Below are 16,388 nucleotides of genomic sequence, written 5' to 3'. Positions count from 1 at the left end.
ACTGGCGTAGCTCGGTCGGTTAAGGTGCTTGCCTGCCGATCCGGAGTTGTGCTCGGGCGCAGTTTCGATCCCTGCTTGAGCAGGGTTGGGTTTTTTCCGAGGTGTTCCCCAACCGTAAGGCAAATGTCAGGTAATCTATGGCGAATCCTCGGCCTCATCTCGCTATCACCAATTCCATTGATGCTAAATAACCTCGTAGTTGATACAGCATCGTTAAATAACCAAGTAAGAAGAAGTATATGGATTCAGACTTGGAATCTATTTCTAAAAACTTTGTTTACATCAGGAGTAAAGTGAAACCTTTGTCTATTGATAGATGTTTTGCCAATTAGCTGTTAGAAATATTTACATCCCGAAATTGCAAGTCATAAAATGTATGACTGATTCTTGAAATAGCTCTTTTTCTGACAACAGTGTATTTCTTCAATTTCCCAGATTCAAGAATTCATGCAAAAGAAGATGGAAAGAGAGGAAGCACGAGAAAGGGAACAAGCAGCTCAACGGTTGGCAAAAGAAAGGGAAATAGCCAGACTGCGAGCTCTGCAGCAGCGTCAACAAGATTTACAGGTCCAAAAATTTAATATAGAATTGGAATGGAAAATACTCTTGACTTTTATTTACGATCAAAAGTTGGCTCTTTTATTGGGAAATATAATACAGGGTGATTCATATAAAATGAATGGTTTTAAAAATCTTCCTATTCCTATTTGATAGAAGCTACGAAGGTGCAAAGTCTTTCTAAGTGCAAAATATCTCTGGGAGAATTGCTTACCTTCACATTAGATGATGAAAATAACCTCCACCTCTCTATATACACATCTATACCTGTTACTCCATGTTTCTTGCAGTTTGCTGCATCATTTCCTCGTTAATTCCATTGATTTCTATGATTATATAATTCTTAAAAATGCAATTGCTCGTGGTCGATTGTTATAAATCCTGTTTTTAAGATAACCCCACAAGAAATAATCCGGTGACATTAGGTCAGGTGATTTGAGTGGCCACAAATATTTAGAAATTACTCTAAAATCAAAGTAACTTTTGATCATGTTGAGAGAACCACGTGATGTTGAGGGCATCTAGTAGCCGCGTAATTAAATCCAGGAACCACGTGCAGTAATGAACTCGTTTCTTATGATCCAGCTCTCGCAACTCGTGAACTAATTCTGTGTGGCCGCAGTTTTGCTACTTTTGCCAATCTTTGACGGGTGGAGTAGGAGTACCCCACCTCTTGGGACAAACGACATAATTGCTGCAGACTGACACAACTATTTATAAAGATATTAAAAATGGATACTATTTACAGCAGTGCCATAAATGTAAGATGTTGCATGCTTTATTTTCTCTATTAGGCAGGCTCAGGCATTCAGCATCCTCTTTATTTTATGTTGTCCTTATATTATGTAACTTATCTTGACTATTTGTAATTTTCTACTATATTTATGTAATTTCTAAGGTATCTTCTTTTGTGTTGTTTTGTAATCTATCATGTATTTCATGTATATTATTGAAACCTGGCTGAGTGGAAGAGAAGGCCTTATGGCCTTAACTCTGCCAGGCAAAATAAAACTAATACTACTACTACTACTACTATTACTACTACTACTACTACTACTACTACTACTACTACTACTACTACTAGATCAGTGGTCATCAACTGATTTGCACTGTGCATCTCCCTAGCTCGCTTGCTTGCCCTGAACAACCGGGTGTATGGTACGGAGCGGAGATGCAGTGGCAGTGTATCTGTATTTTAATGAGCAAGACATTAGACATGATTCGAATAAAATAACATTAACTTTATTATTGCATTAGCATATTTAACTTATGCAAACAGAATAAAGTATTAAATAACGGCAGCACAATTGTTACATATTACTGGCACAATTTTAATTAAACAGTTAATACGGTATTCAAATTAATAAAAACCGTGTATGTATTTCTAAATTAAACACTGATTGCCACTACATACATAAATATGCATTAACTGAACCATGAACATAATGAATGGTACTATTTCAGGTTTGAAAGGAGATAAATAATTGAAATGAGAAACTATAAATTGTTAATGAAAGAAACAGAGTAGACATAAATATTGCTACTATTTGTGAAATACGAAAAGAAGTTTACTCAACAATAGCAGCGATTTTTTGGGATTTTTTATCCTCTTTTCACCCATCAACTTCTCATTGTTTGTAAACACTGTTTGAGTGGTACACAGTCTCAATGCACATTTTAAATTGTGATCTGAGAGTTGATTTTTATGTCGAGTTTTGTTAATTTTCATCAGAGGAAAAAACTGCTCGCTAATGTATGTTGACCCAAATAAGCACAAGATTCCAGCAGCATGTCTGTGCAATAGTGGAAATCGGACATGTGGAAGATTGTTATAAAAGTCACACTAACTTTTCTTGGTTGCAAATTTCTTCTTCAAGTCGCGATTACATTGTAGAGCCAAGAATTCCAACTGCAATTCAGTTGAAGCACAGTCAACCTCCATGGAGTCACGAATATTTCAAAAATACATTCAAGACTTTCCAAATTCTGGAATCCTGATTTAGTTCACCTAGTATTTGCGCATATTCTTGTAAGTCTGCGGTCGTTACAGAAGTGTGAACTGTTTTAGTTTTGAGAAGTGCTCGAGGTTCCTATCCTTTAACTGACGTTCCCAAAGTGATAATGTAAGTTTAAAGGCCTTGATTCTGTCGTATATTTAGGTGACTATTCGACCTTCATCTTGAAGAGAGAGGTTCAAAACACTCAAATGCCCTGTTAAATCTGTTAGAAATGCTAAGTCACAGATCCATTTAACGATATTCTCAGTTCCGGAATAGGTTTATTCAGTTGTTCCATGAATAAAGCTATCTCTTCTCGTAGTTAAAAAAAGACCGATCCAGCAATGTGCCACGGCACCGGACATGTTTGCATTTTATGAAACCGTTGAGCTGCCACTGTCACTCAGAAGACCTCGACACGTACTGCTGTGCTGTTCACTCCTGCATTGCACTTGCCCTGGAACTCTGCCGTCTTAAAATCAATCCTGGAAAGACACAAGCAATTATATTAGGACACAAATGGCAAACCGATGCTGTAAAACACCTTGACATTTCCCCCGTTAAAGTAAATACAGTGCATATCCCTTTCAGTCCTTCAGTAAAAAATCTTGGCATTCACATGGATAAAAATCTCACCTGGGACATGCAAATCACAGAAACCTGCAGAAAAGTATATTCTATTATCCATGTGCTAAAAAAGATAAATGTTTATCTCCCCCTCTTGCTTAAAAAAGTCCCTTGTGCAGACACTTGTATTTCCCTATTTTGACTATGCCGACATTTTACTGACCCCTCCAGCGACAACAAAACGAAACTTCAACATGCTCATAATTTGTGTGTACGTTTTGTAAGCAATGTTCGTAAATATGATCATATTACCCCATCCCTGGAAGCAATAGGTTGGCTTAAACTAGATAAGAAAATAAATTTATATTCACTTCTCTTTCTCTTCGAAATCTTGAACTCTTCTATTCCTTCGTACCTGTTGTCTCGCTTCACTTACCTTTTTTCCCCCACCATAATCTGAACACACGCTCTCGCCTTGAAACAATACTAACAATACCATCCCCTCGCACCTCCTCATACTCATCCTCTTTCACAATAACCCTGCCAAGACTCTGGAATTCGCTACCTGCTAGCATCAGGGACTGTCGAAATAAAATTGAATTCAAACACAAACTTACTAGGCACTTGGTCAGTAATTGAGACTCGTTCAGACATGGCTTCTTGTAAATAGTTTTCTTATTCTATCACAAAATATTTCAATATCCGGTAATTTCATCACTATACAATTTTGGTATTCTAGGTTTAATTTGCAATTCAGTAAATATAAAATATTCTTTGTTTTTCTATGATAAATTATCTAGCTTTCATTAGTCAGGTAATCTTTTCGTATTCTTGGATTTTTATTGTAATTGTAGATTTAATGTTAATTGTAATTTTATTTGTAATTGTAACTGTAAATTTAATACTTACTTACTTACTGGCTTTTAAGGAACCCGGAGGTTCATTGCCGCCCTCACATAAGCCCGCCATTGGTCCCTATCCTGAGCAAGATTAATCCATTCTCTATCATCATATCCCACCTCCCTCAAATCCATTTTAATATTATCCTCCCATCTACGTCTCGGCCTTCCCAAAGGTCTTTTTCTCTCCGGCCTTCCAACTAAACACTCTATATGCATTTCTGGATTCGCCCATACGTGCTACATGCCCTGCCCATTTCAAACGTCTGGATTTAATGTTCCTAATTATGTCAGGTGAAGAATACAATGCATGCAGTTCTATGTTGTGTAATACTAATTGTAATTTTATTCTTCATATTATAGTTGTAATCCCCTGGTAGAGGGGCAGAGGAGGCCTGACGACATTATCTCTACCAGGTTAAATAAATAAATACTACTAAATGCTAGATTTTCTAGTAGTACTGATCGTGTGGTAATCTTTGACTGTGGGAGAGCAAGAAAATAACCATAGTGTATTATTTATTAATACTCCTTTGATATATCTGTGCAGAAGGATGTTTCTGGAACTAATCCATCACTCTGAATGACAGTCTTTGGTAGTCATAGAAACACTACTGGTGCCCTCCTCGGAAAAGTGCACTCTGGACAGGGACATGATATACAGAGTGTTCCGCTTATAAGTATAACAAAAGAAATAGCTATAACTTCTGAATTAATACAAGTATATAGTTGAAACCAACTGCTACAAAGAATGAAAACTGGGAATTTTTGTTACCTTATGTTCCATAAACCTCAACATGGCTTCCATTGGTGGCACGGGAAATATCCAACCGGTATTCAACCTCGACCCAAGTGTTATGAAGCATCTGTGGTGTAACATTGTTGACAGCAGCATAAATTCTTTCTTGTAAGTCTGCCAAATCACGTACTGGCGTCCTGTAGACCTGGTCCTTAACAAACCCCCACAGGAAAAAATCAGGTGGTGTTAGATCTGGTGATCTGGCAGGCCATGTGATGTACGGTGATCCTCTTCCGATCCATCTTGCAGGGAATTGTTCGTCTAAGAATGTGCGAACCATGTTGGCAAAGTGTGGTGGAGCCCCATCTTGCTGGAAAATTGCTCCATCTGGGAGTTGTGGCACAGCATACAGTTGCAACATATCCAGGTACGTGTTTGCAGTGACTGTCTTTTCAGCAAAGAAATAGGGACCAATGATTCTGTCACGCATGATCCCACACCAAACATTCCATTTAGGGGAATCCCATTGGTGTTCAATTACGACACTTGGATTTTCCGACCCCCAGATGCGACAATTGTGTCGGTTTACTTTTCCACTGACGTGGAAGGTTGCCTCATCTGAGAAACAGACTCGAGTTAGAAATGTGTCGTCATCGTCCACTTTATCCAACATTGTTTCTGCAAAGCGTTTTCGTTCCAGTTTATCATTCGGCGTAATCATCTGATGAAGTTGCAGCTTGTACGCTCGCAAACGCAATCTTTTATGGAGCACTGTATGCACTGTTGTTGGTGGGATGTTCAACTGCACACTAGCCTGTCGAATGGATTTCCGCGGGCTTCTCTGAAATGCCTCGCGAATGCGTTCGACATTTTCGTCAGACACTTTACGCTTGGAATGTTTACCTGCATTAGACAACAAACTTCCTGTTTCTCTGAGCTGCCTATCCCATTTCATTATTGAGACGTACGTCGGTACAGCTTCCCTCGGTCTAAGATTGTACTGACGGCGAAACAAGCGCTGTACACGAATTATGGATCTATGTTCTGCTAATGACAGCACACAAAAGGCTTTCTGCTGTGGCGTCCACATGCTGACTGACTAAAGATACGATACGAATTCTCTTATTTAATGATCTGCGCATGCGTGAGTCTTCTAAAAATAAGTAACAACAATGGATTAAAACTTCCCAATTTCCTCTTTACAATGGTACCAATCTTAACCCATTTGCATGCATTGTTATGAAATTATAACTATTTCTTTTATTATACTTATAAGCGGAACACGGTGTATGATTGCATGATGTTGCTCTTGGTTTTTCCGGTATATGGCCGCTTGTGGATTCACACATAAGCCACAAGTTTCTCCTCCACACCGTAAAGTCTCGTATTCGCCTCATCCACTCTTGGAATGGCTGGAAATTTGCGTGTGTTATGTTTTCCTTCAGGTTTGCCTGATGTCTCCCCCCATGATTACACCCCTCGAAATATGTCTACCAGATGTCAGACGAGTATCATCGACACATTTTTCATGCACAGATTTGTTCTGCAGGAAAAATAAACAGGTGTACTGGAACTTCTCGTCCACTCTGTACAAATTAAACTGAAAATAATACCAATCTTTTATTTTAATAATTTATTGGTTCATTTGCCATTAGGCTGAAATGGACGAACTGAATGCATTAAGAGTTCAAGAAGAAGTTGAACGTGAATTCAGGAATAAGGAGAGAGCTGCAGTGCGCAAGAAGAAAGAAGAAGATGAGGCCATGAGAAAAGCAAGAGAGGAACAGGTAATGATATGCCACAGACTAAATAAAATTTCTCTTATGCTGTATCATTTTTTTTTTAATATCAAAGTTCATAGTTTCAGGTGTGCATGATGTAAATGCGATTTTGTTAGTTATTTTACTTGTCTTTGAAAGACAAATTGTTAGTAAAGCTACCAGTATTTAGATATATATACATTTAGATTCTTCTTCTTCTTCTTCTTCTTCTTCTTCTTCTTCTTCTTCCAGTTTCATGACTGCTGACTCTGTCTTCTGGAAACCTATTCATCCACTGCTTGGTGTCAAATTCCTGGAAGTCATGGCAGTCTGTACCCCTTCTATCCACGTCTTTGCTGTGCGACCTCTTTTCCTTCTTTCTGTCGGTATCCATTCCATAATTTATCGTGGTAATCATTCCTCTGTCATTCTCTTTACATGTCCATACCATTGTAGTCTTTTCTTCTCTATAACGTCAATAATGTCTGGTTCTTCCTCTACTTTCATAATTTCTTTTATCTGTCTTATTTTTTACTCTTTCTTTTCTTGATTTTCCTGCCGATCTTCTTAAAACATCCATTTCTGTAGCCAACATTTTATTTTGTTCTCTTGTAGAAATTGTCATACTTCTTTGCCATAGGTAAGAATACTTTGAATTACTGTTTTATAAATTTGCAGTTTCCTGTTTCTTGTTATATGTTTGTTTCACCAAAGAGAATTTAGAGCATTAATTGCTTTCTTTGTTTCGGAAATTCTATGTTCAATTTCTGTATTACTTTTCCCAAATTGATCTAGTTTCATCCCTAAATATATACAGAGGGTGCCAAAAAATGTATAGGATACACTCTTTCAATGACTACAACGTTAAGAATTATTATGATACAGAAAAGTTTCAAAATTAAAAATAATGTGAACCGATGTAGAAACCAGTCATTTATTGAAAGTGTTCAAATTGTTGGCCATTGTGGTCCAGGCACAGCTGATAATGCAGACTGATGGAATCCAAAACGTTCCTAATCATTTTGATTGGTATTTGGGCACATTCTCTTTCAATCACTGCTCTCAACTCATCGATTGTAGCTGGTTTTGTGCTGTAAATATTGTGCTTGACATGTCCCCACAAAAAAAAATCCATCGGGGTCAAATCCGATAAGCAAGGGGAGTACTCGGTACTACCTCTTCGTCCTATTCATGTGTTCTGCAGGCGGCCGTTAAGATAGGTTCTCACGTCGCATGGTAGTGGGGAAGTGCTCCATCCTGCTGGAAGTACCATTCTTCATTCCTAAACATCTCTTTGATGCATGGCATGGCAGATTCCTTTAGCAAGTTGAGGTAAATTGCACCAGTCACGGTACCATCAAAAAAGAAAGGTCCAATTAATCTAAATGCTGACAAACCACACCACACTGTAACTTCTGATAAGTTCACATGGTGTTCCACTGTCACATGAGGATTGTTAGATGCCCAGTAGGTGCAGTTGTGACGATTAATTGAGCCATTTAACTTAAACGTGGCTTCATCACTCCAAACAGTCTTGTATGGAAATTACGCACATTTTGCTTGCTACCACTCACAAAATTCAATTCTCCGGTCATGATCATCTTCATTGAGAGCGTGGACTAATCTAGGAATAAAACTTTTCTATTGATCATGCTTCAAAACGCGATGGACACTCGATTTTGAAAGTCCTGTCTCACGAGCCGCTTGCTGAACAAATTTTCTAGGAGACTGCTGAAACCTTTCGATGACTTCTCTTTCTCTTGTGGGGCTGGTGGATGTTCGTGGTCTTCCGGAATTGTTCTTATGGATATTCTGAACAGTTCCTTCATCTTCAAACTTATCTCGCAAACGAGCAATTGTGAGTAGCATTGGTGAATCTCGTTGAAACTCCATTCTAAACCGTCTTTCCACTTCACTTATATTCTCAGTCTTCCAGTAGCACTTTAGAATGAATTTTCTTTCCTCAAAGTTTAGTCTGACTTCAGCCATTATTTCAAGCGGTCACACTTGAAAAAATATTAAAAAGTGAGTTAGTTATGAGCTATTAAAGAGTGTATATATTTTTTTGGCACCCTCTGTATATACCGTACTTGGTTCTATAATTTCTCCATTGTCTAGTTGCAATGGTTCTATCTCCTCGCCAATACATAAATATTTAGTTTTCTTTATACTTATCGTCAATCCCAATGTTCGTATTCCTCTTTTAATTTTCCTGTCATGTATTCTATGTCGTCATGATCTTGTGAAGTATTACTTCGTCATCTGCATAATTGAATGAAGACACATGATTGTTGTGGATTTGTTGACATTTTCGTTTCCAGTTTCTTAGTGTACTTAATAGTGTAATTAATAGAACCAGAATATGAAAACATAGAAATGGAAGAACAATCTGGCTTTAGAGCAGGTAGGACATGCACAGATAAAATTTTTTTTGCATTTAAATTGCTTTCCAAATGAACCTAATACGATCATATTACGTGTATTTGTTCTGTTCTATGCTTGTGCACATTTTGTAATTTTTTTATGTTATATAAGTGTGATTGCAGAAGCAGTGGTGTATACTGGTTTAAGGGTCTGGGCTACCACTGACCCTATTATTACACAAAATATATTTTAAAAACCCTATAATAAAATTCCTTACCTATTTATATGTGAATTCCAGACGCCTTGATTGGGACGAAAATACTTTGATGACTTCGTCATTGAAATTACAGTTGGGCCGCTTGCGAAGTTTCTGTAGAAATGACTTTTCAATGGACATCAGTGCCAAGCCGGATAAACGTTCTTGTGTATGAGTTGATCTACAGTAGGATTTTATTCTCTTCAACGCAGAAAATGTTCTTTCTACCGATGCTGACGTAGCTGGTATTGTCACAATTAATGTTGCCAATTTAAGGACTTCAGGAATAACTTGGTTCAGCTGGTTTTCATATATGGCAGATAATATTTCATGGATAGGTTTGTTCGAAAAATCAAAGACTTCTGCTGAATATATTACACTTAATTCATTTTTCAAACGTACTTGATCAAAGTGACTGTTATAGGACTGAAATAGTTTGTTTAGTGCCTCATTCGGGAAGTTTTCTCTATAAGCAGAAAATTTTTGAGAATCTAGAAGATGTGTGAACTGAAGCTTTCCATAATCAGAAAATCTGTCAGTAATTTCCATGTGCATACGATCTAGTATGCTGTAGTACAGCTGCCTGTATTTCAATTCATCATCTCCTTTTCTTCGCTTTAACGGTGGTTCCATTGTATTGTCTGAAGAATTTTCATTTTCCATATTACTCCATATGGACGGAAACCCACTACGTCTGAACTCGGATATAGTATGTTTTAACTTTGATACCTCTTGCAAGCAGTATGCTATGTCTAGACTTTTTGTCTGAAGAATATTGTAGAGCACATCTGTATGTGCGAACACTCTAGCATAGACTTCAAGAAGAAATATATTCTGAAATTGTGTGAAAAAATACAAATATCCTTGAGCCTGCACAATTACATCATCATCCCAGTTTTCTTCAGAGTCATTACAAATGATATTTTCAAAGAAAGCAGTCAGTTGTTCTCTGTATTCCTTTATTGTATTTACAAGCCGAGATGTAAAATTGCATCTAGTTGGTGCTACTTTTGGGAGTTTCTTTTTCATAAATTCCTTGAGTTTTTCTGATCTTTTAGGAGATGATGAGAAAAATGCAGCTAAACCCGACAGTGTTTTGAAAAAAATGCGGCATTCTGGAATGGATAAAGTAGTTTGTTGCAAAACTAAATTGAGAACATGGCTGTAACAATGGACAAATAGTGCTTGAGGATACTTTTCTTGAACTTTTGTTTTTAAGCCATTAATATTTCCCGCCATAACTGAAGCACCATCGTATGTCTGTGCAATTAACTTATTGCCGACATTGTATTCTGCTATAACACCTTCCACATGCTGAAACAAAGCAGCAGCAGTTTTGCCCGAACTGACATTTGTGAATCCTATAAACTGTTCTTGAACATTGGCAGTACTGTCGACGTATCTTAAAACAGTGGACAATTGACTCTGATTAGAGCAGTCACTTGTTTCATCAACAACAATGGCCACAAAAGGTGCTTCTTTTATTTCAGATTTTATGTTCTTTATCATAACCCCACTTATAGCAAATATTAAGTCATTCTGAATTGCAGGAGAAGTACCACGGAATACTGTTGAACTCTCAAGATGATTGGCCAGTAAATGGTCAAATTCACTTAAGGAACTTAAATATTCAATATAATTTCCTCTATTGTCTGATTCCACACTCTCATTATGACCCCAAAAAGCCAATTCTTGTTTTCCTAGAAAGCAGACTGCGTTAATAAGACGCAGTAAAATCTCCCGATTTTTTTTCACAAGAGCATTGTGTTGGTTGATGTGTAGAACTTTTTGCTTATCTAGCTGTAAATCAATTCTTGTCTTCCCAAAGTTTGCAAAGTTCATGCTACTATAAATATGAGCTTTTGATTTGTCGTGTTTTAGGACTGTCGTTCGAAGGGAGTTCATATTAGAAAACCCCTCTTTTGATCACACATTAGTTTCGCGGCTAAATAACAAACATGGCCAGCAAAATAGTTTAGACAGTTTAGAACTACCACACAACCAATTCCACTTACCATATGATGTTGAAGTGAAATGGCGTGTGTACTCACGCTGTTTTTCTTTTACGTCCATGGACAAATTTAACTCAGGAGTTGGTCTTTCCATTTTCACAATTTCAACTTTCTCGTTGTATGTACGACGGTTAAAAGGCACTTTTAATAAACCTTCTATTACACAGTTATTTTCAACACAAACCTCTCCAGAAACTTGTTCTGCCATATTTTTCACAATATCACTTAATTGGGAAATTAAAAACTTAATAATTCACAATTAATATAACTCTTAGACACTCGAACAAATCACAAATTTAAAATACTGCACTGCAAGAACACAATCACATTAATGAGCTAGCGTACTAAGCATATTGTTGCTTCGCGCCTTCCAAGAAACCGATCACGAGAGCGGCAACTCACCCGCCTACACTGCACGATAGAAACAGAAGGGAGCGGGGGGGACGGGAAGTTGTGCGACGTGAGCGGAACGGTCACAGGCTACTCTTCGTAGCAGCGGTTTCTCCAATGATGCCACCTTGATAACTTGTTTCTTTTCGAGAGCAGAGAGCGCATATAAATCTAACAATTACTTTAATTTTAATTACTGTGGTAAAACTAATACGGTAATACAAAATTATTACATTATGTTATATTATAAACTTTTTCTTTTGTAATTTCCTTGGGCTACAGCTGGTAGCCCCGGTAGTCCGCAAAATACGCCCCTGCGCAGAAGTAATGCACAAACTTACTTCATTGGCACACATTTTATTTTTTCAATCCACTTACATCAAGATCGTTCAAAATAGTCCCCTTGAAGTATTAAGGCTGGTTCACTATAAACCGGGAATGGAAACGAGAACGAGAACGGAAGTATTTTAAAAATAAATGTATTTCAGTGTGAGCATTCACAATTAACTATTGTGAATGCTCACATTTAAATACATTTATTTTAACATTATTTCCGTTCTCGTTTCAGTTCATGGTTTATTGTGAACAAGCCTTTATGCCTGCTTCCCAACGATGTGGTAGCTTTCTGATGCTGCTTAATTCTCCCTTGAAGTTTAGGTCTCGAATGCATTGGGTCACAGCTGTATTGAGGTAATTTAACATTGCAAAAAGTTGACCCCGAAGTGAATTTTTCATTTTCGGGAAAAGATCATAGTCAGGTGGATTCAAGTCCGGACTGTAGGCTGGCTGAGGGAGTGTTTCCCGTTTGTAATCGGTTATACAGCATTCACCATCACAGCAATTTGCGATCTTGCATTATCGTAGAAAAGCAGCACACCAGACTCCAATAGCTGTAGTCGGTTTTAGCGAATTTTTGGGCCCTAAGGGCTATGTCTACACATTTCACCGTATGTCTTCTTCCAAAACATTGGCAACAATTACCTCTGTAGTGAAGTCCAGTTTTGATATCAGTCTTCCAGAGCGTTGGTTGTCTTCTTTGGCAATATGATCTTCAGAGACATGTCAAGATATCAGGAAGTGGTACTACGGTCTACTGTAGAGTCAGCACACACTTCTCTCAAAGCAATTCATAAATTTTCGGAGGTGTACGTTCACATAAACTTTCTATTTCAATGAATGATCTTTGATCTGAGACAGTGACGTGACGTGACTGATTTTTGTCGTCCATTTCAATTGCTTAAGAAAAAAAAAACATTTTAAGCACTTTAATTGAACTTGCACAGAATCGTTCGGAATAGCTCTTGCTATTAACGCAATAAATAACAATCACTTATATCTATGGATATGGGAGAGCATTAGGATTGCCAACTCTCCCATATTTGCCCTTAATTTTTAACAGTCTCTCGGCTCCTGTATTTTTCTTTTCTTCGAGCATTTTTCTCCCTTATTTTTGCATAATATAAAAATCATTATTCTAAGCATTTGATTTTGCCGTGAATGATGATTGAATATATGATGAATTTTGTTCTTCAAGAGATGCAGACTTTTTAGAAGGCAATAGTTGCCAGAAATAGGTTTTAGTGCTCACCCGTTTACAATCAAACAGTGTTAATTTTATAAATGTGGAAAAACTGGCAAGTTTTGTTCTATGCATACCAAGTAGTAATGCTCATACAAAGAGGGTGTTTTATCTCATGAACAACTTGACAGATGTTCGAAACATGAGCATGACACATCTCATCAAATCAGAGATGCAAACTGCAGTCGACTTCAACTATTACGCGAGATAAAAATTTGTCTCAAAATACGCTTAATTTAAACCCAGCTGCCGAAGTATAGAATAAAGTTGGTTTTTAGTAACTGAACCGAATAATTTGTCTATTTTCTATGTGAAATTTTGTCGATTCCTTAGTCTCCCTTATTTTCTTAAAAAAAAATTGATAACCCTAAAGAGCATGAGCAGTGTGCATTACTTCTAGAATCACCCTCATAAAACAAATTGTTTACTTATCAATATGATAGTGAGGTTTTATATTTATATTTTCTACACTCTTTTTAAACTTGAGTGTTGGAAAATTTAATCTAAGTTGATGACTGTTAACGACCTGTCGATTCTTCACAATAGATATTTAGATGTAATTTTTATGTTTATAATTCGGAACATGTTCGATTTAAAGACAAAAATTTCCTCTCAACAGATATTAGATCGAAGGCGTATGGAAGCACTGGAAATTTCCCGTGAAAAACAAGCATTTGAACGAGTCCTGAAAGCACAGAAAGAGGCAGCTGAGAAACAAAGACTTGAAGATCTCAGAAAACAATGTGTAAGTATACAAAATTAAATAGCCAGGTAAGTTAGAGATTGAGGATGATGAGTTTGTACATTGCGCTAAAATAGTGTACAAGTGTACAAAGTATCTAGATGCGTTTTACTTATTGTAAAAATCAGGAGTAGGCAAATTTCTGGTGCCAGATAGGCATGGCGACTAAAAATTATATGTGGTGCCTGAATTGTTTATTGAGTCCAAAATTTTTTAAGACTTGATTCATAGATATTTAATATTGTTTAATATATTTCAGTAAATGTGTGAATAAACAGATGTACACATATAGTACTGTGCATGTGGGAAAACTGCTTGCTTCACTCAAGGATGAACTGTTGACTTGCAACTTGCTCTCCATACAAAGCTAGTATGATTGATGTACACCTAACTTGTATTCAAAGTAACCAAACACAGGACTCTAGTTATATCTAAGTAGGTAAACATTGGCTTTGTCCTTTATCGACAGAGCACTGTATAAAATTTGTTTCGAAATACAAACAACAGCAACATATTTTTTCAGTTATAAGTGAATCGTAAAAGTATTTATTTCCAGCTGAGCAGTTATTTATTTTTCTACAGTTGACCTTTGCTCTTAAAATAGATAATATTGAAAGGCAGTTCACTGTGGTTTTCTTTTCGCAGATATTGGCGCAATATCGTTCTGACATCATGAAACAAATCAATGAGAAGGAGCGTGAAAGGATTTTGGAAAAACAAAATAAGTTTGAGGAAGGAGTTGCACTCAAAATGGAAGAGGTCAAAAGAGAGAGATATATGAAAGAAGTCATGAGGAAAAAAGTTAACGAACTCAGGTAAATAGTGTTTGTATTTAGTGAAGTAATACATAATAATTATTCACAGTGCTATGTACCTAACAATTTTTTTTTTTTAATCTTTGGAAATTCAGTCAAGGATTATTTATAAATTGCTAAATGTTGAAAGCGTTTCTAAATTTTTAAGGTGTTAGGTTCAGTACAAATTATATTCCATAGTTATTTTTGTGTGTACTTGCATGTGTGTAACCTGGAAAATTGGGCATGGATTCGAATATTAGTAACTGTCTGTTTGGAATGATTAGCTACAGCTTGGCTATGTGAAAGCTAAATTTTATTGTCACTTTGAATCAGTTAAGATTTTTTTAAATGGTATTATCTGGGCTAAGGGCCGTGGTCTGTTGGTAATGAACCAAATGCTTTGTCCACTTGTGGATATCTTCAGTGGTCGTCCTTGGTACACACAGCAGATCTTTCCGCTCCCATGTACCACGCCACTGGAAATGTCCACTGGAGTAGTGGACGAAATGTTTGGTTGCATTACCAACAGACCACGACTGTCTAGTCCGGATAATGCCAATCTTAATGATGCTGGCTGTGAAAACCTATATTCTAAGAATCTACGTAAAGATTATTATTTTTTTGGTTCTACAGAATATATCTGTTATGGTAACAATTAATATTAGAAGAGAAAAATTCGCTCCAGCGCCGGGGATCGAACCCGGGTCCTTGGTTCTATGTATCAAGCACTCTTACCATTGAGCTACGCTGAAGTCCAATCCACAGCACCGGATCGAACTCCCCTCATCTATTGTTTTTTCCCTTCGTGGCCTGAGTTGGGCATGTATGTTGACATTTTTATATTAAGTCAACTGCCGTTATACAAGGAGCGCACTCAGTTGAGTGAGTAATTGTTACCATAACAGATATATTCTGTAGGACCAAAAAATAATAATCTTACTAGATTCTTCTAGCAACAGTGCATATTTCTGTACAGATTACTGTGCATATTACTGTGGAATCCCGGCCACCAAGTCACTCAACTGAGTGCGCTCCTTGTATAATGGCAGTTGACTTGATATAAAAATGTCAACATACATGCCCAACTTGGAGTCAGGCCACGAAGGGGAAAACACTAGAGGAGGGGGGTTCGATCCAGTGCTGTGGATTGGACTTTGGCATAGCTCAATGGTGAGAGCGCTTGGTACATAGAACCAAGGACCCAGGTTCGATCCCCGGCGCCAGAGCATATTTTTCTCTTCTAATATTAACTATATTCTAAGATTACTCACTGAATTCGCGTTATCTCGGATTCTCACTTTCTTCCATTTCAGGGCCCATAAAGTACCTGAAGTATATGTCAAGGAGATTGAGAGACAACTAAAGCTGACATGAAATATTCTCAAGACTTGAAAACTCATTCTGGGAACAAGTCAACGAGGTAAAAATCCAAGAATGTTATATTACAATTTCCTCTTTTCTCTTCCCGTCTTGCTCAAAAAAATTGTACAATATTTCTGTCGTCAGTATAATTTTTGTCTCAGTTTTGTCAATAAATAAAGCTTTGGTGTTGTCTTAAAAATTTATTGACTACATTTTTACTTACAAATGTAATTATCAAATCGTTGTTAATTATAAAATACATATTCAGATGCTGCTTTTCTTAACAAAAAAAAAATTATGCTTCATGAATTGAGCGTTTATCACATTATGCTGTTAACCAGTGCAAGAACTTTAATATATGAAATG

The 16,388-nt window shown here is 37.0% G+C and overlaps 2 protein-coding genes across 7 annotated transcripts in view; one reads left to right on the top strand and one right to left on the bottom strand.

Moving 5' to 3' along the window:
* The window catches only part of LOC138703432 (cilia- and flagella-associated protein 45-like), a 69,179-nt gene that overhangs the window by 18,828 nt on the left and 33,963 nt on the right, over nt 1-16,388 (top strand). For 5 of the 6 annotated variants that reach the window (XM_069831291.1, XM_069831290.1, XM_069831289.1 and 2 more), the window contains exons 6-10: nt 436-567; nt 6,416-6,547; nt 13,741-13,866; nt 14,509-14,678; nt 15,974-16,221. In XM_069831291.1, coding sequence (XP_069687392.1) covers nt 436-567; nt 6,416-6,547; nt 13,741-13,866; nt 14,509-14,678; nt 15,974-16,034 — 621 coding nt within the window. In that variant the 3' untranslated portion in view covers nt 16,035-16,221. Of the gene's footprint in view, nt 1-435; nt 568-6,415; nt 6,548-13,740; nt 13,867-14,508; nt 14,679-15,973; nt 16,222-16,388 lie in introns of those variants that run through there. The other variant, XM_069831288.1, reaches the window with a different exon arrangement.
* The window catches only part of LOC138703431 (5'-3' exonuclease PLD3-like), a 270,911-nt gene continuing 256,353 nt past the window's right edge, over nt 1,831-16,388 (bottom strand). Inside the window, exon 14 of the mRNA XM_069831285.1 lies at nt 1,831-3,040. Coding sequence (XP_069687386.1) covers nt 3,035-3,040 — 6 coding nt within the window. The 3' untranslated portion in view covers nt 1,831-3,034. The remainder of the gene's footprint in view (nt 3,041-16,388) is intronic.

This window comes from Periplaneta americana, chromosome 7, assembly GCF_040183065.1.
Source record: "Periplaneta americana isolate PAMFEO1 chromosome 7, P.americana_PAMFEO1_priV1, whole genome shotgun sequence".
Lineage (NCBI taxonomy): Eukaryota > Metazoa > Arthropoda > Insecta > Blattodea > Blattidae > Periplaneta > Periplaneta americana.
Note: the sequence above shows the minus strand (reverse complement) of the source record. Positions and strands in the feature narration are given on the sequence as shown.